We start from the raw sequence: 26,820 nt of genomic DNA, 5'->3' as shown, positions 1-26,820 counted from the left end.
GCCGCGCTCCGCAGCGGCGCTCGGCGGGGACCGGAGCCCCCGGGGCCCGGGCCCGGCCCGCGGGGCTTGGCCGGGCGCTGGTTGCAGGTGGACATGATCATTTACAGGAGGCAGCTGCACTTTGACCTTGTTGTGCAACCATCATAAAGGAAGTAAATAACGTAAAAATACAACCTGCCTTTTAATAAATGCGCTCTTCTGCCAGGCGCTGTTTCCCCAGAAAACTGAATTATTGAAACAATATTACCAAATGTAATAGGAACAATATTATCAGATGGTACGATTTATCTTTCACAGAATAGAATCATAGAATCATCAAGGCTGGAAGAGACCTTTAAGATCAAGTCCAATTGCACTACCACTGTAACCCCTAAACCACTAAATTACATCACCCAGATCCAGACGCCTCTCAGACACCTCCGGGCTGGTGACTCCACCACCTCTCTGGGCAGCCTATTCCAATGCCTGATTTAACTTAACTTTCAAGTTTTAACGGGTAGGAAGCTTAAAATAGCACCTCTTATATCAGTATTTTAAAATAAGCTTTGCTCTTATGTTTTGGGAATGGGCGGCATTAGAGGCTGGAACTCTGTTGTAGTGGGATGGGCTCAGCACCTGCTGGTTTATGATTCTGGGAACTTGACTGGCCTGAAAGCTGCTGTCTAGAGGCTGGTGGAGACCTGGAAGAACAAGAGCCATGAGTTAGGGGATCACTTCAAATGCGTCCAAGTTTTTTTCCACTTGGGGTTGCCCAGATGTGGGTGTCAACATTTCCCCCATCACATATTTGTGGTGATCATTTAACTTGTAGTACTCTAACATAAATTAAATTGATCTGCTTGACAGTCAACCCCAGGAGCAATGGGAACAGTGCTGATGTACTGTCCATATCTTACCCTGCCCCCAAATATGCAAACATACCTACAAGGGAGAAGCTGTTTGCCTAAAATTCACAGGGAAAACATAAAAACTGATAGGTATTTGCTCTTAACACACAGGCACCAAATAATAGTGTGTGTACCTTTAAATCAAAAATCCTAGAAATTCAGTTCATGGTGAGGGATATTACTGGTTTAGTTTCTATGTCCTCCTCTCACCTGCAGTAGACTTTGGCCAATAACTAAAAATTACAGTGTTAAGCCTTTCCCAGGGCTCTGCTCGCTTACCCCCATGGCATCACTCTGAGGGACTGCCTCCATCCTCTGAGAAGTTTTATATTAATATTTTATTGTTGTACTCAAATGCTTTTCTCAGCCATCACTTGAAACTCAAGAGTGAGTAAGAAGCTGCCTTTTTCATCTGTATGAATTTTAACTCCCATTTTATCAATTTTTGACAAATTACAGTGCTGCAAAGTAGCTGTGATTTTACAGACATCACTGTAGGTCGTGTTGCCAGTTTCTTACAAGACAGGAATGCTGCTTCGAGCTGGGCAGTCCCAACCTCTTTGCTGCTGCCACATTGAGCACATTGCTAGTTTTAGCTATGGTGAAATTCTATAAGCAACATACCAAAGAACTCTCTGGAATAGAAGCCTGGTCACATTCCCTACCCAGCGGAAGAGTTAATCAGCTGCTCAAATGATTTATTAAGGGTGAAAAAGCTTGACTTAAGCTAAACCAGCCTAAAGGTGCAGAGTGGCTGAAAGACTTTCTTTGATGGCATTTAGCCAGCATACACTTCTGTGCTGGGCCACAGTGCCTGAGGAACAAGGGAGGAAGAGATGGAGGATGTTATCAAGTGGCAGCAGCAGTCAGCATAAAGGGGCAAAGCAGCCTGCATTCTTCCTCTGCTCACATTCTAGGACAGCTTGAATGTAGTTTACAGATGCCTACAAAACTAGAAATAAAAACCTCGAAATCTTCACGTCCTCATTCTAACACTCTCTTTAGTGTACCATATGGCACATCTACCATATTAGGTAAACAACTTTACAAAATTACAAGAGCAACTGAGATTCATTACAACTTGTGCATTATAAGTGTGTAGGATTCATTACTGAATAATTTATCTTTTCATACACTCTGTCTCTTGTTTGACATTGGGATTAAGTTTCTAGACTGAATTCTTCAGGACAGGGAGTCCAGCTCCTCTGTGCTGTACTGCTCTGTTTTAAATGATACAACAAGAGCAACTTGCATAAGAATGCTAGTAATGGATCACAGGTAATTATTGATGTTGGCGTAGAAATAGTCAGACTCAATATACAGTGCTTGCTGTGGACTTCACCCATCAGCACCTATCAATTACATCAAAAGATCTTGAACATTACAGGCACATATGGGTTCTCTGTGTGTCAAAGAGCAGAAACTAGCAGGAGATATCCAGGAAAAATGGAGAAGCGTCAGTTTCTTTAACCTCCTTCCTTTAGTATATTATTATTTAAAATAGTTATTTTCCCCCCTAGATCTACAGTGTAGATCATGACACAGAGACTGTCTCAGGTCAAGGTAGTGCCATTCTCCTTCTGTTTGTTTTCTAAAAATGAAATTAGCCTAGAGCTCATTACAGAAATATCTGACAGAGGTAGAGATTGGGGTGAGAAGGGACAGAACAGAGAAGCCTACAGATGGCTTTAGTCTTAACTGACCCATCAGAAGACTGGAGGCCCATCAATAAACAGATGAAACATGTACCATTTTGACTGGTGATTTCTGGCTCTTCTTTCCTGCCCCTCTCTCTGCTCCTTACTCAGGATCATTTGAAATGCTGAAAGTTGGAATTTAACCAGTAATACCTTGATTTCAAAAGTTCAGTCAAACAAGATGACAAAATTCACACTTGTGTCAGTCTCCACTGGAAAGTGTTCAGCAAAACCCAAAATTTTGAGATCATTCATAAAGCTGCACTATCCTATCCTTGTAGCCAGTATCCCTCCCTACCTTTCTGCCTTGTACCCCATTTCCTTTTTTTTTCTTTTTGGAGGAGCACAGGAGTTCAATGGAGAATTTGGTAAGTAAAGAGTGTTAGGAGCAAAGGAATGAAGTCCTGGTTGAAGATGATGCAGTTCTGTGCAGAAGTTCCCCATTGGTAACCTTGAAAGTCTGTGTGCTGATTCTTCTGCAAATGGGTGTCAGTTTCCACGAGCAAGAGTTCAGCAAAAGCAGTGAGACTTCATCTGCATCCAGAATACAAATGTTCGACAATCTATAGGAAAAACTTCCTGTTTAAGTATTTTACTTTGAGTTTAGGGGCAAATGCAGTTTTACTACAGACACACACAAATAAGTAAATAAAGAAACTTTAGTGCCCTTTGTTGACTACACTCTTGACTGTCTTCTCCCTGGAATCTCAAAATACTCTTAAAGTCTTGGTCTTCAACTCATCCCATGTACTTCAGTTGTCCTTAGGTGAATCCCTGAAGAAGTCTAATGCTCCTAATAGGGATTAATATTCATAATTAAGTGTGGTATGCTGCAAGAAAATGTCTTAACCCTTGCACTGTAAAATAAAGAGATAAACAGTACATTTGGAGAGCAACTGTGCAGTCCCTTTTTATTTTATGATAATCATACCTACCTACACCCATATTTCCACTGAAGGACAGTATCTGTCCTCATGGGTACTGGACTGCTTCTGCCAGCCACCCTGTGGCTGCAATTCAGTGTTCTGGACAGAAACCTTGCGTGACGCTGCCAGGGAAGAGAAATGGCAAAAGCACCCACTTAAAGACGTGTTTGTATCTGCATAACAGTTACTGGAACTCCAGAAGTAGAGCAGAAAAACAAACAGCTCTTCTTTTCATAAAATAAATTTGATTGAATAAATACATTATGTGACAACTTAAGGGATAGCCTCTTTTAAAACCAAGGTATTTAACAATACCTAGGTTATTAATTAGGAAAGACATAGAAAATACCTGTTAGAGGCACACTACTTATGAGCTTGGTTTTCAAACCGAAAAGTTAGCTGAGCACACAACTGCCTTGACAATCTCCTAAGTGTTTATGGGACAGAAGACTGTGCCACTAGAACATGCTACATGCAATGCACACAGGAGTTATTTATGTGTGGCTCTCCTGAGGCATTCCAAAGTCCACGCAACTCAACATCTGGTGCCCAAAAGAAAACGCCCGGGGAATATACTGTGGGATAAAGGATTATTGTTTGAAACCCTTCAAGGCTTTAAAGTATACAAGAGCTGTAGAAAACTGGTTTTCCTTCCCAACTGCTCTTCATATAGCTCGTCATGCTTGTTACTGCCAAGATAGGAAGGATCAATACCCATCTGTATGGGAATTCCTAAGGAACTTTACTTGTAGGAGAAAATGCAAGTTTCTAACCACACATCCCAGCAGCTAACAGAGATTCCTAAAGCAAATTTTCTGAAGGGGATTTCTAGCAAATGTCCAGAATTCTGTCTGTGGAAGAAACAATCAACTGGCACGTCAACAAAGATTTGTGTTTTATCTGTTCTGAAAAATTTCTTGTACAAGCCTACATGATTCATGGGGAAAAGAAAAATATTATTAGAAGATTAGAGGTCCTTCTGGTCACTACAACCAGCTTCAGTAATTTCACATATTTTGAATTTAGCAAATTATTAGAACTGACTGGGCAAAATGAAAATGCTTTCCTCTCTAAGCAAATTAAAGGACTTTTGGAAAATTGAATCACTATTTCCAAGACAGAATATGTCAAGAAAATGTGCCTACTGATGGGTCTCATTACTGGAAATCCAATTTGCACATTTTACAGTCAGGATTTGTTAGAATATGTTTGAAATATTTCTTTTTAGCGAGAGGTGACTTTGGCAGGTTTTGCTTCAATTTTTCTGTGAGTCTTTGTGAGCAAAGTATGATCCTGCCAGGGATGTTTTATCAACAATATATCCTCAGACAACCTAAATGATACATCATACCATGGATATTCCAGTAATGGATTCCTGTCCTCCCTTGATTCAGAGTTGGACACATTTAACAATTGACCAGTTATGGCAATTGGTGTTATCCTCCTCCTTTATATGCTTCCCTCCACTCACTGCCTTCAAAAATATGTAAATAAAAATAAGTGAAAGAACCGAAGATGAACCTTCATCTTGTTTGTTCTTGGTCAGTGCCAAGAACAGGTACAGCCAATGCCACATTTCAGTTGTTAAACAGCAGTTGCCGTAGATGAAAACATTTGTTTATTTGATATCACAATGCCTAGAGACAGTAACTTACAGGAGCAGAGCTGGACACACTCTTTATCTAAATCATTCAGTAGCCCCATGGTTCCTCTCTTTTAAGATAGAAGAGTTATTTCTAAAGAAGATTCCGTGTGTGCCTGAATACACACTTTTTACCTCAACAATAATATCAAATGAAACTAACAGGCCATAAAGTTGGTAAAACTTTCAGCATATGTTCAATACATAGGGCAAAATCCAGATTCTTTTACGTTTGAACTGGAAGAATAATCACATGTGCAAGCAGTCCTGAAAGTCATCTTCAGATGACAAAAATGGCTAAATCATTTTCCCTACTCCATCTCTAGTTCACAGTCTGTCAAATGCTCTTACCAAGCCTTAGGAGACAATAAAATTCCTGACTAACCCTAGTGACATTATAAAGAAACAGACACAAAAGACACTGAACTGGAAAGCCAGTGTAGACAGAAGAGGTATGGAATCATCATCACTTACAGAAAAAAAATGAAAGCAGTCTAGTACAGGAGGTTTGTTTTGGTTGTAATGAAATGAGATTTTATCTAAACTTTTTGTGGATTTGGAATGCAAAAAGTATGTAAGGAAGATTTTGCCGAGTTTTTGTTTTGTTTTTTTAATGACTCCTCCGTAATAACTGATTAAAATAAATCATGCCATAGCTTCCTTATGAGCTGCCTCAGACTTAATGAAAACACAGCTAGAAAGGTTATTAGACAAGTTTGGGTTTGTTTTTTTTCTGGATTCTCCAGCAGTCTAAATAGTTAGAGATATGATTCTAGACTATAGATTACTTTCTTATACTACCTAAAATATATTCTCACTATCAGAGACAGAGTTCTGGAATTGCCCCTATTCCTTTAATAAGCTTTTGCCCATTTTGGAAACTGCAAACAAATGAAGTAACTAACTCAGTTAAATATGGACAGGTTCCCATAAGTTGCCTGAAGAAACTAGGGCATGTTTTGAAGCAAGTCAGACAAAGATTTTATCTCTTAAAAGACAAGATGGGCAAAACTTCCAACTCAAAGGAAATGACACACCCAGATGGAGAGCCAAGGGAGTTATGTTAAGTTTTTCCTTTCTGTCAGTTTTGTTTGTATGGGGTACCTTGCAGTACTCCTTCAATGCCACAGAAGTGTAACAGAATTGCTGTCACTATTCTTCGGACCAGTTCATGCTCCAAGTTAAACTTGCACAAACCTTTTGTCTTCAAAATGTCCTACTAGCAACTGTGTGTCCCAAACAGCCTTTGGAAGTTTGGCACAGGTGATGTCATAGGCAGAGTAAATGTTGAGGATGCTGCTGAGTAAAATGCAGAGTCCAAGATGAAGATGTGAGGTGTTCTGGAAAAAAAATTAAACATATTAATCAGAATCAAGTGAGAAAATTGAAAAAGCAAGTCTCAGATTTTTTAGTTATTTTACAGAAAAAAATGTGGTTTAAATATCAAACACCTTGTCATACATGCAGTGATAGAAAAATGAGGTAAGAAGCACAAATAATGCAAAGGCTTTGGAACAGTAAAGGTCAGAATTTTCATGTGTGTATGAAAAGTGTGTACACAAATACTACAATGGCAAGGAGAAGCATGAGTTGGAAGGAGATTAAATCCCAGTTTATTGTCATACAAAAATAAATTACTTTCTGAAACTGCACTAAAATCCTATTGCTATGAATTACTTTATCATTCTTGATCTCTTTAGCCTAAACCTGAATTAAAACCTATAAACTTTAAAATCCAAAGCCTCTTTAGTCTTATTTTTAAAAGGAAAATAAGGAAGATAAATGAAGAACACACTAGAAGATAAAACAATGACTAATAATTCATATCCTCAAAGACATTTCTGAAACATGGCTTTTAAAACAAGTCCAGGAACAATTCAAGCCATGAAAACTGCAGCAGATGTTGTGCAGGGAAAGAACAGCACACTGCCAAGGCTGGTAAAATGATCCCTTACCTCACTGAACAGAAAGAAGCTGAATCTACAACTCATTTGTAAAACAGGTAAGGAGAGGGAGACTGTTTGGCTGAAGAAGAGTCCACTGTAAAGAATTAATACAAATGAGGTCTCTGAACTAAAACATCTCATAAAGGACTCTTTCCTCTATGTCCTCAGCCCACTGATGTACGTTGTTGCCCTATGGTTTGATTTTCACAGCAGGAGCTGTGCAGCAGGGTCTTGGTTCAACCCCACTGAAGCCTCAGTGCCAAGGAAACAGTACTCAGTACTGATAGCTGGAATGTGTTCAATCATTTGGAGGGGAAGAAAAATTCAGAGAGGAAAGGAGCCCTTAAAGAAACATTGCTGTCAAGCTTTCTGGAATTTTAGCCAAACCCAGCTGGTGAAGGTAGATTTCTGTCCAGGGAATAGTGACATTTGCTGGTCTGCAGCATCCAAGGGTCTGCAGTATGTTTTGTACTGTTCAAAACATTTGATTTTGTTCAGAAAAGACTGGTGACAGAGTGATATATCAGGCTGTACTCCCATCTACTCCGTGGTCTCTCCACTGAGACACTGTCAAGTGTACCAAGTAGGTCAGTTGTGGCAGTCTGGTTGTAACTTGGGCTCTCTTCAGCCCAGAAGTGAATTTAGATCATTGGTGACCACTGCAGCTCTTGAACCTCTCAGAAAGCTGGGCAGGAGGCTCAATACACAGATTCTTATTCTCCCAGTTAAAGCATAAATGTAAACCTCTACAAAATCTTTCCCTGCAGACTAATCCCCTGCAGCATTTCATCCCTATAAGACATTTTTTTGCTTCCTTTCTCCATTTATTACTTCCTTTTTTTTTTTTCATTGCAGTGTGTCTTCAATCCACTTTTTGCTCACTTCATGCCTGGAAGAACTTTATGAAATCCCACCTTCATCCCATGCCTTCACATCAGTGCATCTGTGAGGATACACTGAGGTTTGCCACACTTCAGTGCAACATTTTCCAAGGAAAAACAGCCTATGCAGCAAAAAACCCAGTCAGAAATTTCTCCTAATGGAACTTGATATCTTAGGCACTGTTCAGTGCTCCCCACTCTCCTAGATAGACAACTATATCGCTTTATGCCCTAATTACTTCTAAACTTAAGTCTGAATCCTCTTACTCTTTTCAATGGGAGATAGATGCATAAATGCCTTTTTTAGAATGTGTCTGACTTAAAGTCTTCATCCTTCAACTTTTTTCACCAAACTGCAAACTTCAGCTTTGTCGACCTTTTTTGTATCACATAACACTATCCATTTAACTGTCTTCATGAAAGGATCTCTTAAAATTATATCCAGCTTCCACATCTGTGAATAAATCACTACCTACTTAGCCAGGATAACTTCATCTTGCCATTCATGATCCAGAAAGCCTCAGTATAAAAGGAACCTGCACTTCCTTAACTGCTCCATTCCCCAATACTTCAGTGATGAAGCGAACTGCAAGAGCAGGCAGGATTCTGGGTTGTGTTCTCAGTCCTATGTCTAGTACTGAGTGTGGGTTTTAGTCTCATTTCCATAAGGTAGACACCGGTGGTGTGCATGTGGAAAGGCTGGAATAGAAGTTTGTGTTCCTTCTAAAAAAAGATGTTATCCATGTCCAAGATTCAGTTTTATAAAAACAAGAAATGTATGTTCCCTCCTTACTCTGTTGCATCAAAAGTGACTTCTATCCTCGATGGATTCAGGCAATCAAACACAACTTTTAAGTAGATTCATGGTGTATAAACAGCAAAGACTGGACAGGTCAGAACAGCACTGTTGGTTTATCCCCCCATTAAAGCGGATATATTGATATACCTTAAAAAACTGAAGAATTTAGAAGTCAGACTGGTAATTTGAATCTTCCACATGGAAGTGCTACACAAACAGAAAAATTCTCCAGCATGTTTTTGTAATTTTACCACTGGATTTTCACAAGTACAAAAGAAATTATCATTTTGCATTATAGCAAGGAACTGCATTTCCCTTTAGAAAGTGGTCGATTTTTCAGGGAAAAGAATAACAGACTACAGCATGAAAAGTGGGATTGAATGTATTCATGGAACAAGAAAATAAAAATGCATCATTCTAACATGAGTGTATTTACAATAAAGCTGGTTAAAGTGTAGATTAAGAGCCTGTAAATTCTAGTAAGTAATAAAAAATGCTGCTTTTTTAATCTTTATAGGTAATTCCTTATCTCAGATACTGACACCATACATTATAAACACTGTGTATCTGTACAAAATAAGTTTGTTTTCAGCCAAACTCACGTGAGCATTTCTTCCTCTTATGTTTGTATTTCATACAGTTGGAGCATTCAAATAAACAGTGCCCAAAGTGTGGTTTACTTTCATGCTCACAAACTCTGTGGGTCTGGATAAGAAGTTTAATCTCTCTGTGATCTCCTCCTCACTGGTAAAATACATTTTTGTCTTGACTGTGTAATGGATTGCTGAGAAGTGCAATGGAAAAATGCAGATTTATGCCAGTGCCACTGAGTACACAGTTGAGGCACTAATTAAGAGAGCCAAACCCCCATAAGCCTAAAACTATGACATTTTATAAAATATTTCATTTAAAACCAGGAGTTAAACTGACTTTAAATTTGATATATGGGGGCGGAATGAAAGATGTCAAAATTAAAATGCCTGAGGCACAGACTCAAAACTGAGAAAAAGAGAAAGAGAGAAAGGGGAGAGCAGACAGAACAGCATTACAGGTATTACAGTCTCTGTACTTATTTCTGAAATAAAAAAGAAAACACTTATTGTTTTGATGGATTTTTTTTTCGGAAGAGAAACCCCTTTTCCTGAGATGTAAGACAAACTAATGTAAGGAAACACTATTTCCTCCATACATCATTGTATCTCCTTTTCTTAGACTGTGGGAAATTGAGAAAGTAATTGTACAAAGCCCCCATTATCTAAATACAGGTTACTAAGTCTCCCATTTTTTCTACTTATTAATATTTCCATTTTTCATTATCCTTATTCCATTCTCCATCCCTCTCTCTTCCCTATATTTTAGTTTCATTCATTGAATTTACATGCTTTATTCTACTTCATCAGCTTTTCTTTGTGTAGAATAAAAGCCCTTACAAGGATGGATCATTTTTTTTCCTTCTCATCTTTCCAGAATCTTTTCTGTTTCCCCATCCTGTTCTAGTTCCTCCTTCATTCCTGGTCTCTTTTCTACTGCCCATTTCCCACACCTCTACAGAACTGTGTTCTGTACTTGGTAACTTTCCCCTCCTTCCCTGCAGCTACCATAATCTTATTTTGAAACTACTGCTCTAACATATCTTCCTCTAGGGCTCAAACATTTCTGCCTTCCTTTGTATCATTTATTTTGTTTGCCACACCCAAATTCAAACCTCTGTTCCATTTTCACTTCCTCCATTTTTCCATGATTGTTTCTTTTCTTTCCTCTTTTTTTGCCACCAACTGCCAACGCATCCCACTGTCCCCACGTGCAAGAGGTGATGCTTCAGCAGCCAATGCCTGACTCCCTTCTTCCAGCAGCTGGAGCTTGTTACAGGTGTTCTGCCAACTGCTGGTCTGTCATTAACTCTGCCAGAACTCACCTGAGTCAGTTCAGCTTACCTTTCTGTGGATGTGGCCATCATCCACTACACAAGTTCTCTCTCACCATCACACACCCCATAAATTGTCATCACTGCTGTAAGTCACTGATTTCTCTTTTACCTGCTATGAAACATGCTTACATATATGGGTGGTGACCCTCCCAAATGCCTCTAGTTGCCTTCCAGCTGCCACGGGTGTCTCCTGAGTTCTGGCAACACAGGTTTTCCTGTAAATGAATTAGCTATGCAGTTACATGGTCTGACTGTGTCCTACCTCCACTCTCCATAGAGCACAGTCACCTGTAGTCCAAATGACTGTTACGTGAATCCTGTGTCTGCTGTGCTCACGAGGCCCTCTCTGCCAAGTTTCTTCCTAGTGCTGTGATGAACTGCAGTCAGCTTCTTCATATGAAGCCAAATTCATATGAGGGATGCCCGGGATAGCACACTTGTCATGAATTTACACAGTGAAAGGTGCTCTTTCCTTCCCCCTTTCAACACTTAGTGGATGAAGTACTGTATTTTTTAGCAGAATAAATAATACTAACAGGCCACTTAAAATGTCAGGTATCATATTTCTTCTTGCTGATCACTTGTTATCTCTGACTGTTGTCAAACACAAGACATTGAGGAAATTCATTACAATAAGAGTATCTTCCAGAAACTGGCTGATTTATGGCCATGGTGATTATAACTAAAATTCTCTATGTTTGCATAGCTCTCCTTACCAGTGTATAGGTCATGCCATCTTGGTGTAGTTTTCTTTTTCCACACTGCTTTAATTAGCCTTCCTGCAGGTTCCACATCAGTGTATTGGTACCTGTAACTGTCTCTTTCTTTCCTGGTATTCAAAAAAAAAAAAAAAAAAAAAAAAAAAAAAAAAAAAAAAAAAAGTAAAAAAAAAAATCGTAGTATTACCTTGTGTTGAATAAACAACAAAGTACTGGAACTACAGGTGCTTATGAACTGGTGACATTTTGGTTTGCCTAAAGAGAAAAATGAATTGAACTGCAAAACCTGAAGACCCATTTACTGTTTCTAAAGAATATTTTAAGAGTGGAAATAAGAAATACCAAGTTAAACATACGGTGGAGTTGGAGGATCTAAACCAAAAGAGGGAGTACTGTTTCTCTACCTTGGTTGCACTACTGACATAATTTTTTTCATTATAAATAATTTTTTGTAGCTGCCCCAAACTGAGCAGCCACATTTTTTCTATCTTTTCTATTATTTCTTTCCCTATTTTTTCTCCATTTGAACTTTTTCACATAGCTAAACTAGACACTCCTCGTACAGAGGAACTAGAGGACTTTTTTCATCAGGGAAGTTTCTAACCAGCAATTTGCCCGCTAAAGGGCACTGTTTACTGCAGTAAAAAAGGAATCTCTGCTTTCCTTCTGTAAGTTATACTTAAGGCTGAACTAAAAATATAAAAGGGTTGACTTTAAGGGCTGACTTTCTTATTCAAAATTACTGCTTTTCCAATTAATATTTTTATTTTCTTTATATTTTTTTAGGAACTCTATGCTAGAACAATTTAACAAGGAAAAGACCACGTACATGTGCCTGTACGAGTGGAAAGGAAGCATCTGCCCTGTTCAGGCAGGGAGAGCTGCTCCTCAGGCTGTATAAACAGCATGAAGAGTAACACCATAAAATACATAAGGTCACAGGGCAGACAGCTTGGGGCATTGGGAGAACAGCTCTCCGAGCCATGGTGTGCAAGGACGCAGGGCGTCCTGACACGGGGATAAACCTGTGGACTGCGTTCTCCCGTGTCGCTGTTGTATCGCAGATGGAAGACATGCAACCAAGGCATGGGCGCCTGCAGCTCCAGCGAACCTCCCTGCACTCAGACAATGGCTCCCGCTGTATTGTCCCCGGCTGCTGGGCTTGAATCTTATTCATTTGCGTCACACAAATTAGTGAGATCTGTGCACTCTGACCCGCTGCCCCGAATGCAACTGCCCTGCCTGATCCCCGTCCACCCTCTCGCTGGTGAGTGATTTCACCTCCTGTGACCGTATCTGCCAGATGCTGCCGGTTGTCTCTCATTGACCCGCAGATGGCTGGGGAGCGGGGGAGCTCCCGGGAGACGCCGCACGGAGCGGTCCCATCCTCCAGCTGCGGCCTAGCACGGGGTGACCGCGCCGGGCTGACCCGCGCCGGGCTAGCCGAACAAAGGCGCGGGGGGACCCGCACACGGCACGGCCCACCGGGCACCCGCGGTTCTGCCAGCACCAACCGCGGCACCGCAGGGTGAAGGGGCTCCGGCAGAGGCAGCCATGGCTGTTCTGTGACGGGAAGGCGATGATCTCTTTCTCGCCGCGCTGTGTGACAGCAGCTCTGCCACAGGCGCCAGGGGCAATGACACACGAGTGAGGAGCAGTGACACACGGGCAGTGCCACCCGGGCGAGGAGCAGTGCCACACAAGGGGCAGCGGCACAGGCTCGGCATCGCAGAGCTGCCCTCAGCGCGCCCCCCCCCCCCCCCCCCGCGCGCTCCCCTCAGCCGCGGCAGCGCGGGAAGCGAAGCGCGCGCGCTCCCGCCCCGCCCCGCCCGGCTCCGCCCCGCCCCGCGGCGCACGTGGCACCCTCGCTCGCGTTGGTCACGTGACGCGGGCCCCGGGTGTTCCCCCTCCGCCCCTCCCAGTCTGACCCCGTCTCTCCCGTCTGGTCAATAGCGCGCGGCGCATGCGCGGTTATCGCATCACGCCCCCTCCGCCCCCCCCGCGGCCCGTCTCCCTCCGCCCTATATAAGGCGCGCGCGGCGGGGTCCCGGCTCCGCAGTGCGCGTGGGCGGTGCGGCGGCTCCGCGCGGCTCTGGGACGCCTCCCCCGCCTCCCTCCCCCGGCTCCGCCACCGCCATGAGTTCGGGGACCCCCTACATCGGCAGCAAGATCAGCTTGATTTCCAAGGCGCAGATCCGCTATGAGGGCATTCTCTATACCATCGACACCGAGAACTCCACCGTGGCGCTGGCCAAGGGTGAGGCGGGGCCCTGTGGGGGGCGCGGGCGGGCCTAGGCCGGCGCCGGCTGAGGGGACGCGGCGGGGGCCGCCTTGCCGTGAACAATGAGCGCGCCCGGGGCCCGCCCGACCCGCGGGGCTGGAGCCCCGGGTCCCGAGCGCTGCTGCTCTCCGTGAGTCAGCATTGACAGGGGCGGGCAGGGCCCGGGATGCTGAGCAGCCCTCGGCTCTCCCGGAGAGTTCCTGGGGAGAAGTGCTGCCGGCAGCGCTGGCTCCTCTTGCCATTGTCAGAAGCGGGGAGGTGACGCCTCGGCATCGCTGTGCGTGGTTCGGTTCCCTTTGCCCGGCTGTGTGTCGGCTCGAGTAGGGCCCCAGGCCGGCGCTGAGGAAAACAGTGCTGTTGCTGTGTCTTTGTTTCTTCCGTGATCGATAACTGGGCTCTCCTCAGGTGAGGAGGGTGGGAGCTGCTGCACAGAGCGCTGGTGGGGCACCTGCACGCAGGTCTGGCTCGCCGACCTTGCTGGCTCCTCAGCGAGGCTTTGCGTTTTGTTTCCTTGTGGAAATACTGATCGTTATGTTTGAAACCGTGTCATTTGGGTTTAGTTGTCACCTGTGCTGGGAACTCCTGTATTTCACCTCAGTAAAACCTGTCCTGTCTCGTTTAGTCCCTCAAACATGATCTTATGTCTGTTCTGCTTTTCAAGTCTAGCTTGGCTACTTCAGCTAATACTCATCGGTGTTTTCTTTCCCTGAGTTTTGTCCTTCCTTGTTCTGGGAAGTTCACACGTTCTTCATTGCCTGCAGCCAGCTATCGGGGTTGTCCACAAAACAAACACCTTTTGTTTTGAAAGACTGTTTGCTGGCAGGAGGCACTGACTTGCCAGATGCACAACTACCCTCAAGGCAGCTTGTGCCACGGTGTTTACCCAGTATAATGATGTTTATATGATGCTGGACATTATTTGACACATATTAGAGTGTTTTCTGAAGTTAAAAACGCGAGTTTTCTCAAATTCACTTTTTCTCTAGGAATGTAGCCGTTTATTTAAATGTACGAATGAAGCTGTTTGTGTTAGTACTTGGCTCAAAGTACTTGAGAGGTTGCTGGAAGGATGCAGTTCCTTTCCTGTAGGTGCAGGAAGGTCTTCACCTTGACCCAGCAGCAAGCAGGAAAGGTTCCTTGCATAGCTCTGCCTTACTCATAGCACTTGCCACTTAAAAGCTGAAGTGGTGTGTTTCAAAGGCACGTGTGATTGAAGTGCTTTATGATGTAAGTATATGCTCTGGATAAGATTTCTGGCAGTTCTTGTATTTATTGGTCTCTCAGTGTTCAGTTTTGATGAACTGGAATGCCTAAGAAGTAGTTGTTACAGTAGATGGAGAATACATTTTTCCCTACCAATAGCTCCTCTATTAACTTTGCAGGACAAACCCTGCTTTTCATTGTAGCTCAGAGGGGTTTTTAAATTTAGAGACTTTATAGCAAAATTAGTGTCAGAATTACAAATGTAGCAGCAATGTTGAAGTCAGTCACAGCAGTATCAACCCTGTGTGTGGTGTCAGTGGTTTGAAACACTTTATCTCTGAGGCATTTGAAGGGCTATGAATTACTGACATGCTGTTGAAGTTGTCCAGACTTCAGGTAAATTGTTGTTAAAGCCTGGATGCCACTGTTTAAACACTTCCAGGTGCAATGCAGGTGCCATTCTCTTTACTTCTATCATTCATAAAGAAAAAATTTGAGAGAGACCTCAGGAAGAAATCTGGTTCAGCCTCTCACTTGAAGCCAGGCTAACTTCAACTGATTTATATTTGTTAAACCTCAATATGTGCACAGTATCTTAAATGCTGGAGATTCCATGGGCTTAATTAATCACTAGAAGAACGTTGTCTCTCTTGTTAGAGGCTAAACTTAAATTGCAAACAAAGGAAGTTTAAGCCCACTAGTGTCCTGTCAGCAGTGAAGGCCAGAAACTTACTCCTCTTCTGTTGAAGTCTGAAGAAATTGGAGTTTTTCAACAAGAAATATCCATGTAAGCTCTGCTTTCCAGTCACGCAGTCACTCTTGCTGTGCTTCCTGCCCATGCAGAGCTTAAGCTCGACAGCCTTACATGAGTAGGAACTGTGTTGTAAACCAGGAGCTGCAGTGGTGTGGGATTGATTTCCTGTTCATCTGTGAGCAATAGTCACTAACTCCATGGGAGTCAGCCCTTCCCACCTCCACAGGAACTTAAAGCTGTACCTTGTGCTGTGCCAGAAACAGTTAAACACCTCAGGTGCAGGGACAGGCAAGCTCAACTCCTACAGCCCTGTTTTGTCTACACAAGGACATGCCTTTCCTGTTTTTGTTAGAAGCCTTGGGACCAGCCAACTGAGAGGCTGCCTGGGCAGCTTTGGGCTTTGCAGGTCATGTGTTTGTCCATGTGGAAGTTGATGGGCTGATTATGGTGCTTTCCAAGTTAGCTGTGGGATCCTGCAGTAGTCCCTGGATACCTTTAGTACATCTTACCGTGAGCTGTAATAATCTCATTTTGAGCAGAGAGATCAGTGGTACAGTTCATGTCCAAAAGGCCACAAGCATTGCTTTCAGTTTATAATCTGCTTCTGGTTGACTGGGTTACAGCTGTAATATGATCAAACAGCAGCTGGAGATCTAAAATAACTTGGAGAGGTTATTTACCCTAGGAACTCATGGAAGATGGCCATTGAAAGGAAGTGACTGACAGCTTGTTCTTGTACCAGTAAAGATCCCCTTCCCGTTAGGTGCAAGCTGAGGTGCTGAGCAGTGTGATAGGGACATTCTGGCATTCACCTGCTCCTTGGGAGCTCACCTGTGTATTAGCAGGGATGAAGACCATTTGCAGCACTAAGTGCTACCTGCATACAGCTGTTCATCCTGGAACAGGACCCTTGAGTATCCCTGGCTACAACTACCAACACTCCTTGTAAGTTAGAAGCAGCATGATGTGCCAGGGATGCTCAGCACGGGGGTTCAGTGCATCCACTTTTGGTGCTCTTTTTCCTGAGAAGCTGTGGTGCCCCCTTCATCTGTGTGACAGGAAGAGTGGCATGTTCTGGTGGAGGTGTTTCAGTATTTCTACGATAGCCTGTTAGAAACAATTGAGGGAACTCCAGTACAGAATTTTTCCATTGGCAGAAAATGTGCATCAAGCCAATATATGCTGGTGCTCATCTGAACTGGGAGTGTCTCTCAAAGACAGAAAGCAGCCAGAGTAGTGAACTTGGAGCTTCTGTAACTTGTAGCTGAAATTTCAAGCTTTCACCTGTCAGTGTGTGATGTAACTGTGCTGTTTTCCTGTGCCAACAATCCAGTCTGACCTCTTCTTCCTTAATGGCTCAAATTAATTTATGCTTCTACCTGGTAGCTGCCACAGTCAGCTGAAGTCTTTTGTTCCCACTCTAATGTGTTACATTGCTGGTTAGTGCCTGTTCCAGTGTCCTGGGAGCTGGCACTCAGTAAAGCCTCCTAAGCACTGAGATCTTAGATTTATCACTAATGGCTTGCTTTGTATTCACATTAATCATAAAACCAGTGACATTGGAGTAGAGAGGGAATTTTAATAGGAAGTTTTCATCATTGATAAAACTACCTCTATCTGCATAATAAACATATGAAACCAAAGGTGCAGATTTGAGCTCTAAAGCCCTCTAAGATTTCCCCCTGCTGCTTCAGGGGCCTCTCCTGTGGTCTGGTGCAGTTGTCTGGAGCTGAATGCCTGCATGGGACAGCTGCTGGGGAGGGAAGGAGAGTACAGCACTGTGGGGAAGTCCTTGGGTTTGGAGTAGGATTCTTCACTCCAGCTGGTCTATGGTCTTTACCTTCACAGCTTGATGTAAACAAAACTGTTTATACAGGCTGCTGAAAAAGTTGGCATTTGAGGGAACAGATGTGTGTGAGAAGGAGATTGAGGGTTCTGGAAGTAGCCGTTGTTGTTGTTACAAATGGCAAGTGTTGAAGGAATACTTTTTAATTGCATAAATCTGCACTTGCACGATGCTGCAATGGCAATACTGCACTAATGTCACCGTTTCCATGCTCCAGTGCGATCCTTCGGGACCGAGGACCGGCCCACAGACAGACCGGCTCCTCCCAGAGAAGAAATCTATGAGTACATTATTTTTCGAGGAAGTGACATCAAAGACATCACTGTTTGTGAACCTCCAAAAGCTCAGCATACTCTGCCACAAGATCCTGCCATTGTCCAAGTAAGTTAGCCTGAAGTGTTGATAAAAAGCTGAGATAAAACACTGGCGTTGACGGACTGCATTTTGATAAAAAACTTGTAAAAATGAAGGCAAGTCAGTGTCTCTGGGAATCTTCAGATTATTTGAAGCATCCTGAATTTTGTTGTAATGCTTAAAGTAGCAGCAGCATTAAAGAATTCAGTCAACAAAAGCCAGAGCTAGCTGAGAATGCAGGAAACATAAAGAGGTAAACTAACCCCTCACAGAATTTACTTAAGCTTTAGTAATGCTGTACGTGAAGTAAAGAATCACTGCCAAAACAAGTTGACTTCTGGACACTGTAAATGGAAATGTACTTTGTCTTGTTACAGTCTTCACTGGGCTCTGCCTCTACATCATCCTTTCAGCCACATGTGCCTTACAGCCCATTTAGAGGTATGCCACCTTACAGCCAGCTTGCTGCCAGCTCTTTGCTTAGCCAGCAGTATGCAGCTTCCTTAGGTTTAGGTAAGTATGAACTTTACTTGCTAGAATAAAGGTATGGTCTTGTATGCAGCTGCTGTGAAACCAAATAACAGTAACTAATACCAAACTCCTTGCCAAGTGTGAGGCTGCAAGGAGCAGTGAATAAGTAGCTAACAACTCTGTGCAATGATTTTACTACAAGGAGGCCTGTGTTTCGTTTGCACGTGCACACACGCACATGAAAGAAACAAACTAAATAGCTGAAGTTTCTTTCTGAAATTAATGGGAATACCTGACAGTTGAGGCCAGTTCATTTTTAACCTAGCACACCTTACATCACATGTAAAAAAACTTGTATTCCCAGAGAGGAGTATAAATAAACTGCTCTAATGCTTTTCTAGAGAATCTTGTACCTCTTTCCAAGTCCTTCAGATGTTTCACTACCTTGTATCTTATCCATGTATCTCTGCTCTCTCTTCTTCCCTCTATCTCTTTAGAGAAATTGGTAAGCCCTCCAGCATCAGCAGCTGCTTCCAGCCCTAGTTCTTCTCCGTCTCCACAACCTGTTTCAGAGCCTGACATGTCTTCAGAGCCCCATCAGCTCTCTTCCAAGGGTAACAGCAGTTTGAGGACTCCAAATATTTGGAAGAACTGCATGGCACTTGCAAACACTCTGTTCTTGTTAATCCCTCCTAGAATGATAGTGTTCATATGGGTAATGCCAGTAGAACTAGGTTGTTCTCAGCTGGTTTTTTGCCTTTCATTACATGAAGTACGATTCCTCCTGTCCTAGAAGTATCAATTAGAGAGACAGGAGAAAAGTCCAGAACAGTGGATCCTCTTGTGTAAGTATCAGGAGAAGGATAAAGTTTAGAGATGCTAGTGTGCTGCATCGTGTCCAGGAACATGTGTCACCATAGGGTATGGGTGAGGAATTAGTCAGCCTTTCTTGGAAAGAAAAACACACTGCTTAAATTGTGGGTGGCCTTGTAGGCTGATCAAAAATTTGGGAGTAATTTCTGTAATCAAGGAAACATCAGGGTAGATTTCTTCATGCATGATGGCGCATTGTACCTTGTCCAGACTCCCAGTTAGTAAAGCATGACTAACAGTAAGCAATTCCTGAGTCCTGGGTAGCAGAAATAACACAGTTCTGGGTGCTTGCTTCTATGTGTAAAACCTTTAAAGGAGGTTGAGATACCAGGCTGACCATCCTCAGATCAGGGAGACCGGTTGCAGCCTGCATTTAAACATGATAATTAGTTTCATCTGGTTTTAGCTTAAGCATGTATGCTTGTGTTGGCATGAAGCTTTTTACTTACTTTCTGCTTTTGGCCATCTATCTGTACATAGTTTCTCCATATTCTGGCTAAACTTTGAAACTTTCTCATGTTAAACTTGCACATCAGCTTTGTCCTACTCAATAATCCTTAGGATATGTCTGTCTTCCTTGCAAGTTTTCCAGGTGTACATTAACTGGGAACCTGCATGATGTAACCTACTGGGTATATCTCATGTGGACTTGGGTGACCCAGAAGTGTCAGTGGCTTGGTTTGTGTGAACTCTTCAGCTTTTCACTTTTCTTGCTCTTTTAATATATTCGGTTAAAGTTCGCTTCCAAGCAGTTCTTATGCATAACTACATAAACCTGTAGTACTCCAAACCTTCTAATTAAATCTAGAATGCAGTGTTTCTTCTGAGTACTGAAGACTGTCACTTTTTAATATAATTGGTGTAAGGTATACCAAACCATGAAAAGTATTTACATGTTTTGTAGTGTGAATAAATAAGCCTGGATGGAAGAGCAACAGAAGTCTTGGTAACACTTTGGCCTTGACCAAGAAGGAATTTAAAAGGGTAACTTTGAGATCCTGGTCTGGTTTCAGGTTTTCTTTGTCTGAAAGCTCTAACAATAAGCAATGAAGTTGAAGGACTTCTAAAAGCAGCTTACAAAAGGGGATATAGCTGAGGTGCTTAAGCTTTTACTGCAAAACCTTTTTGACAAAGTGGGGAAACTTTCTTGAACAGTTTCAAAATGGTGAATTTTTGTTTCAGATTTAAAGTTATTGTGTAAAGTAAAATACTGCATAACATAGAAATTAGATTTTGGTATAAACTGTCTGAGAGACTGACCTGGATTGGTTGTTTAATGTTTGTCTAACTTGATTTAAGAAACAAATGGGTATATTTGCTGATACTGAGGCTCTGGATGTGAGAGCTGTGACTTGTATGGCAGTGGTGCCTTACCTGGTGCCACTTAAACTTAGCCTGTAATGATGCACACTCAAGGATTTGAATCATTCTTGACCAAATGGTTTCTCCCTAGAAGTGGGCAGGGTTTGAATGGCATTGGCTCATTTTCCGAGAGGTACTTAGTCATTGGGATTTTTTCCAGGTGCTGGCTTTCCTTCTGTTCACCCAGTCCGCAAAAGCCCCATGGTAGAGCAGGCTGTTCAGACTGGCCCAGTTGACAGCATGAATTCCCAAAAGCTGCCCCCAGTGAAGATGACACCGGGGATTCCACGCAGTGCCCGGCAGGTCCCGCAGGCCAACAGCAAGGCGAGCGGTACGTACACACCACTTCAGCCCTAGTGCTGGCCTGAGCATCCTTCCAGCAAGACAGCTGGCTGGGGGTTGTTCTTGTGCTCCTTTAAAGTTTATCCTTCTTGTTCAGTAGATACAGTTCAGGCAGCACCTGTGCAAACCCAAGGACAGGTGAATGATGAAAACAGAAGACCTCAAAGGAGAAGATCGGGTAGGTTAAGCTGACGCTAAACAGTCGCATCAGCCTGTGAAGGCAAGTGGTGTTAACTTCAGTGAAGGATTATCTGACAGAAGATTGAGAGAAAGCTTTGGGCATCCAGAGATGCTTCCCAAACAAAACAGCTTCTGGAGTCGCAGAAGTTCAGAACATTCCAGGGACAGAGTTCTAGCGCCTTTTCTAGAAACTTGAAGGTATGTCATAAAAATCAATGCTGTGACTTGGCAGCAGCAACTGGATTTCTCTGAAACCTCAAGTATTTTTACTGGGAGAGGCAGCCTGTTTAAGACTTTCCAGGGATTTTATAAGAGGGGAACTATGGAACACTCATCTCCGTAGAGCAGAATTCTTATTTCAAAGTGGCAGTATAAGCATGGGTCAGAAGAAAGTGAAATTCAAAGAGGTTTCTGCACAAGTAAAATGAGAAAAGACAGAAAACAACACTTCAGACTCTCAGGTCTTAAAATTAATTAGTGTGTAGCAAGGGGTTATAGCTTTTTCAAAAAGGAGTGGATAGCATCTCAGTTGGAAACCAGAAACTAGACAAAGTAGTCTAGTTTCAAAAGTCTCCCTTTGTGGGTAGATGAGTCTTTTGCTGGATTTTCTGAGACTCCTCTTTGCCATCATGACAGGTTTTAGGCTAATTACAGTGCTGTGTTTGCAGGTGAAGAGCAGACAGGAAAGATAATATTCCCCACCTCCCTCAGCTTTTCTTGCTGTAGTGCTTGTTCTGACTTCCCCTCTGCACACTGGAAGGAAAGTTGGGTGCCCTCTGTCTTAGTGGTAAGACTGACATCCAGGAATGCTGCTCAGAAAGTTAAAGTGTTGCTGTAATGTGTCTTCTACAGCCAAAATCAGAAGTTGCTTTCAAAGAGGTGTGGCCTAACCACAGGACTGGAAGCCAGAAACTCCTGAGTTCTATCCCTGGTTTCCTCTGGTCTTGAGCAAGTCATGTAACCTCCCTGTGCGTTACCAAGTGTTTAAACTCTCCTGCTTTCAGGAAACAGGAGAACCAGAAACCGTTCTAGAGGACAAAACAGACCAACTACTGTGAAGGAAAATACAATAAAGTTTGAAGGTGACTTTGACTTTGAAAGTGCAAATGCACAATTCAACAGAGAGGAACTTGATAAAGAATTCAAGAAGAAACTAAACTTTAAAGGTTTGTGCCTTCATTAAATATGAATTGCTGAGCTAGTAGTAAACACTGCATAGACAAACTTGTTCTGAGAAACTGCATGATTTCATCTCAAATCTTGTTTGAGGAAGCAAGAAAACAGATGGCTCTGCAGTGTGTGCCTCAAGGAGGTGTAATACATTTCATTATCTTCAGATGACAAAGCAGAGACGGGGGAAGAAAAAGGGGACCCTGGAGTGGCAACCCAAAACAATGATGGTAATGCAGAGGAGGACCTGCTGGGGCCCAACTGCTATTATGATAAATCCAAGTCTTTCTTTGACAACATTTCTTCAGAACTGAAATCTAGGTAAGTGTTTTCTAAAAGCTTGGTTTTAAAATGGAGTTTTAGGCATAAAATTTCAGACATAATGTTACACGGTTTAATTATTTAAAAATTTTAGAATAGACTTCAGATGGGGACTATTGCCATGCATTTGATGGCTCACAAGTGATGTGAACCAAGCTTCATGCAGTGGGATCAAACAAAAAGCATTTCAGCTGATATGATACACTTGCCTAAACTATGATAGAGGAGTTTCCATTTCTGTTTCCCAGTATTGACTTTGAACCCATTGATTTTAAACAAATTCCTTATCTGCTTGTGGGAGAGGAGGCATCAGGGTCATGCTGTGCTGAAGGTGCAGCTGGCAGACAGGAGTGAGCTAAGCCTGGAGTTGGGGCAGAGAGGTCAGCTCTGGCTGTGGAAATGCATTAGGTTAAATGTTGGGAATATGAAGGGAAAGCTTCATCTTTCACTGCCAGCACTGATGTTATCAAGTGCCTGGAGAAATGAGACATCCCTTTAGTGTCAGCATGGGGATTCCCTTGGCTCTGGCTGCAGAGGGGTTGGGTTAGAGCACATAACACTGCAGCTGGTTCCTGTTGCAGTGCAGCACAACAAAATCAGGGGGTTGAGGATTTCTGTCTAAGTGAGCTAGTGGCTCTTTAGTGTTTGTGTTCCACCTGACCTCAGCCTTGTTCAGTTCCAGGCGCACCACGTGGGCTGAGGAAAGGAAGCTCAATACAGAGACATTTGGAGTGTCTGGACGGTTCCTTCGTGGCCGCAGCTTTCGAGGTGGATTTCGAGGTGGAAGGGGGAGTGGAGCAGCGAGGAGAAACCAAACCACTCACAGAGCTGGTACTGGCAGAGTGTAACTTCAGAGGCAAGTGCTCTAGCAAGAGTAAATACTCTCTCTGAGCCAGGCTTGTCTCTTACTCCTTGCCTGAACTGTCTGTGCAGCCTGTTTTGCTCTCCAGTCTCATGGATTATCAAGAATTGTTCCTTATTGGATCTGATATTTCTAAGGTAGAAGGAGATAGGAGTGGTTTAACATGGTGTTTAACATGCTGATTGTTCGGTTGATTTCTTGGGCTCACCTGTCTGAGAAAAGGCTTAGCTCAAGCAAACAGCTCTTGGTTTCTAGCTAAGTATTTTAGCTGATACAGAGGTGTGAGCTTTGCTATTTTTCTTCTTCTTGGGAGAGGAACCCCATAATATCAAATCTAATTCTACCTTTTTTCTGCATAGGTTCAAACATCTCTCCTGAGAGGATGAAACTGTATATAGAAAGAAAACAACCAACTGCTGCACTAATGTGGGAAAATGGTTCATATTGTTTACTGTCTCAGCTCAAGTGACAGAATTTCATGTACTACTGCTTATATTTTGGACTTACTTTGGACCAGCCACTGTCTGCTGGAATATTTTTTGGAAGAGGGAATGTGTTCAGGGGTACCTTCTTCAGGGTGTCTTTTCTTTTTTGTTTGTGTTTTTCAAGTGCAGACTAACTTACATGGTTCTTCTTTCTGGGTCTCTCAAGGCTGCTATAGTCTAAGCTCAAAGTCAGACTCCTTTTCTGAACCCTGGAGAAGAGAAATCATGCTGTTTTAACATGGAACCAAAGCTCACTTGAAATAAACCAGCTATAATTTGTTTGTTCTGAGTAACCAAATGGATCCTTTGGTGCTGCTGGTCTCATGGATCTTGGCAGCAGGTGTGAAGTAGCACTTGGTATCTGGAGAAATGGATTCCTGGTGCTGAGGAGTTGTGTATATTGTCACTTGGGAATACTGGAGTGTTGATCATGTAGTAGTGTTTCTGACTGTACAGCTGTTTGTGGGCTGGTGCTGGGCTGGAGGTACCACAGGACTGTGGCTCTGCCTCGAGCTGCAGGGTGCTGGGAGTGCCTCAGGCTTGGGGCTCCTGGCTGGAGTGTGGGGACACCGTGTGGGATGGAAGCAGTGAATGTCCCCACTCAGGTGCAGAGTTTTGGGCAGTAGTGACTGTCTGGGAAGGAGACCTGAAGCTCTGACTTGTTTGTCCTCGGTTTGTACCTCGCCAGAGGCGGCACCAAATGCAAACAGTTCTCTGTACTCTAGTAGACTGTGGTGGAACTTTGGAATGTTTTCATTCAACTAGGGATGGGAGACCATATAATGAAGCTTAACAGCTGGGCATGTTTAATTTCTTTCCTCTATACCCCCATACTGTAAATAGTTTAGTTGTTTTTCTTTTGTTTTTAAAAATCTGTATGTGGGGAGAGGGCTGGGAGGGAGGGGTTACCTTTGTTTGCATGAAATAAGTGGGTTAAATTGCTATAGGCATGTGTCCTGTTTTTGGTTGGTAGGGAATTTTGTTGAAAAAGCACCTTGATGACTGAACCCCTTACATAGCTCAAGTTTTTTTTAGTTATGCATTGACCTAGGTTACTGTAAAAGCTTGGATTTATTTTTGTAGGACTTTATTGCTGAGAATTAGAACATAGCAGTGGGGCTGCTCTTTGGAGTAATGTAAATTGTAATTATAATAAACATGTAAATGTTTAGTGTTTCCCTCCACCTCTGTTCTGTACACAGCTCCATAACATCACTCCCTACAACTCCTCCGGCACCTGTCCTTGCAGGGCTCCCATCCAAGCCAGAGAAAACCTGGCTGCAGAGCTCTGGCAAACCTGGAAGTGTTACACACAGTATTGGAAAACGGCTGAAACACCCAAATCCATTGTTGCCCTGGTTCCTGTGCTGGGACTCAGCCTAATGCGGGTTATGTACCCCAGCCTCGCAGAGGGACACCCTGGGCTGGTGGGGCTCCCCAGGAGCCTGTCAGGGGCCAGTGCTGCTGCTGCAGGACCTGGCTCACACCTGTGAGCTGGGGTGTGCTGAAAGGGCTCACTCAGAGCTGCTGTGCCTCTACTTTCCCTCCTGGTGCTGTGGCTCTAAGTGTGGAGATGGAATTGAACTGCCCTGGCAGAGCATGGGTAAGAAATCCTCACTGCTCCTGTGTAATCACCATTACTCAGGTGTAACTGTGCCTTTCTAGTTGAGTGGGAGCAATGCCCTTGTTTCCACAGTAAAGCTTCAGATCCCAAGTAAATAAGAACACCCCTGTTCCTTAATACTGCTGACGTTTGTGTCCCAGGGCTGTGTCCCACGTGCTGAGCTGAGTGCTGAGCCTGGCTCCTGCTGTCTGGGAGCAGAGGAGGGGGGGACTGGTGGCTGTGGCTCAGCCCTAGGGCTTGTTACCTATGAGCTCTTCTTCCCCAGGAGCACTGGGGGGCTCTCAGCTGCAGCTGTGTCAGCTTCCCCATGGAAAATTCCCAGTGTGTGGGAACAGTTGTAGTGACTTGAGCAGGGAACCAAGTGCAACTTTTTTGCTTTCAACATTCCAGTCCAAGGGCTCATAAATTAAACAACCCAGTATTCCAGGATCATGCTTCCTCTGACTCATGTGGTCTAATGTGTCCCTGAGCAGCAGCAGTGCTGCTGCTTCCCTGTCCTTGACACCCATGGGATCCTCTGCCCACACCTTGCTGGGCACCATTTCCATGTAAACAGCTCTGGGCTGTGTGAAAGCCCGGACTGTGTGAGCTCTGCTGCAACTTTGTCTCTGCTGCATGCCTGGAGCATCCTCACCCTGGGGCCCTCGGGGCTGAGGTGTCCTAGGCAGGGGCTCCTGGGCCACATTCAGTCCTTGCTGTGCCTGCTGCCACCCTGGTCCTGCTCTGACCCTGTCACACCCTCTCTGACTGTGCAAGAGCAGACTGAAGAGCTGCTTGCAAGGGCAGATTTCATTCCGCCCACTTGGTGGATACAAATGGGGAAAATTTTACAATAAAGGGGTACCTGTTCCTACTGCTCCAACTACTGGGAATTGGGAATATGAGAGAGCCCTGAGGCTACTCTGAAATGAGGAAACAGCTAAAAACTCCTGGGGTAAGGGGTAGAAAGGAAGTGTGTGAGGCCAAATACAAACGGAGAAACTGGGTAAGAGCTTCAACTCTTGTATGTAACACGTGCTATAGTTACTGTTTAGCTCCTGGTGTATAAATAACTCCCCCCTGCACACTCACAACAGCAACACCTTACTCTGAACCAAACTTGGAAGCACCAGGCCATGCACCTCTGCTCTGAGCCATGTGCCTGTGGCAGCAAGTTCACATGCTGCCCCCCAAAACCCAACCCTCATCTCTGTCCTGTCCTTCAGCAGTAAAACACACACCTGCTGTCACAGGCTGCTGCAAGGCCTGTGGTGAGACCCAGCCCTTTC

The 26,820-nt window shown here is 43.6% G+C and overlaps 1 protein-coding gene and 1 long non-coding RNA gene across 7 annotated transcripts; one reads left to right on the top strand and one right to left on the bottom strand.

The window, feature by feature from the left end:
* Positions 1 to 206: 206 nt before the first annotated feature.
* LOC125335045 lies at positions 207 to 13,163 on the bottom strand. Of its 3 annotated transcripts, none has more exons than XR_007207310.1 (4): positions 12,706 to 13,163; positions 11,422 to 11,534; positions 2,637 to 6,492; positions 207 to 680 (listed from the first exon to the last, which is right to left on the bottom strand). It is a non-coding gene; the product is annotated as an uncharacterized LOC125335045 (long non-coding RNA). The 3 variants fall into 3 exon arrangements; XR_007207311.1 differs by having other exon boundaries at positions 207 to 3,632; positions 6,350 to 6,492; XR_007207309.1 differs by having other exon boundaries at positions 207 to 6,492.
* A 289-nt stretch (positions 13,164 to 13,452) lies between these two features.
* Positions 13,453 to 25,099, top strand: LSM14B (LSM family member 14B). 4 transcript variants are annotated; one of them, XM_048321811.1, is made up of 10 exons: positions 13,453 to 13,681; positions 17,726 to 17,889; positions 18,240 to 18,375; positions 18,831 to 18,947; positions 20,729 to 20,899; positions 21,011 to 21,088; positions 22,095 to 22,256; positions 22,428 to 22,581; positions 23,258 to 23,437; positions 23,803 to 25,099. In XM_048321811.1, exons 1-9 carry the CDS (start codon positions 13,561 to 13,563, stop codon positions 23,427 to 23,429), a joined length of 1,275 nt encoding a protein of 424 aa, XP_048177768.1. In that variant the 5' UTR covers positions 13,453 to 13,560; the 3' UTR covers positions 23,430 to 23,437; positions 23,803 to 25,099. The 4 variants fall into 4 exon arrangements, with proteins under 4 accessions (XP_048177768.1, XP_048177770.1, XP_048177769.1 ...); XM_048321810.1 differs by having other exon boundaries at positions 13,454 to 13,681; positions 21,008 to 21,088; XM_048321813.1 differs by lacking the exon at positions 18,831 to 18,947.
* The last annotated feature ends 1,721 nt before the right edge of the window (positions 25,100 to 26,820 follow it).

This window comes from Corvus hawaiiensis, chromosome 17 (genome assembly GCF_020740725.1).
Source record: "Corvus hawaiiensis isolate bCorHaw1 chromosome 17, bCorHaw1.pri.cur, whole genome shotgun sequence".
NCBI classification, from domain to species: domain Eukaryota; kingdom Metazoa; phylum Chordata; class Aves; order Passeriformes; family Corvidae; genus Corvus; species Corvus hawaiiensis.
Note: the sequence above shows the minus strand (reverse complement) of the source record. Positions and strands in the feature narration are given on the sequence as shown.

What these genes read in the sequence shown, in the direction of transcription:
- LSM14B (XM_048321810.1), top strand. Translation starts at nt 13,561, where the DNA reads ATGAGTTCGGGGACCCCCTACATCGGCAGCAAGATCAGCTTGATTTCC. An exon ending in CACCGTGGCGCTGGCCAAGG is followed by an intron (nt 13,682 to 17,725) that starts GTGAGGCGGGGC and finishes TCCATGCTCCAG; the next exon opens with TGCGATCCTTCGGGACCGAG. An exon ending in TCTTCAGAACTGAAATCTAG is followed by an intron (nt 22,582 to 23,257) that starts GTAAGTGTTTTC and finishes AGCCTTGTTCAG; the next exon opens with TTCCAGGCGCACCACGTGGG.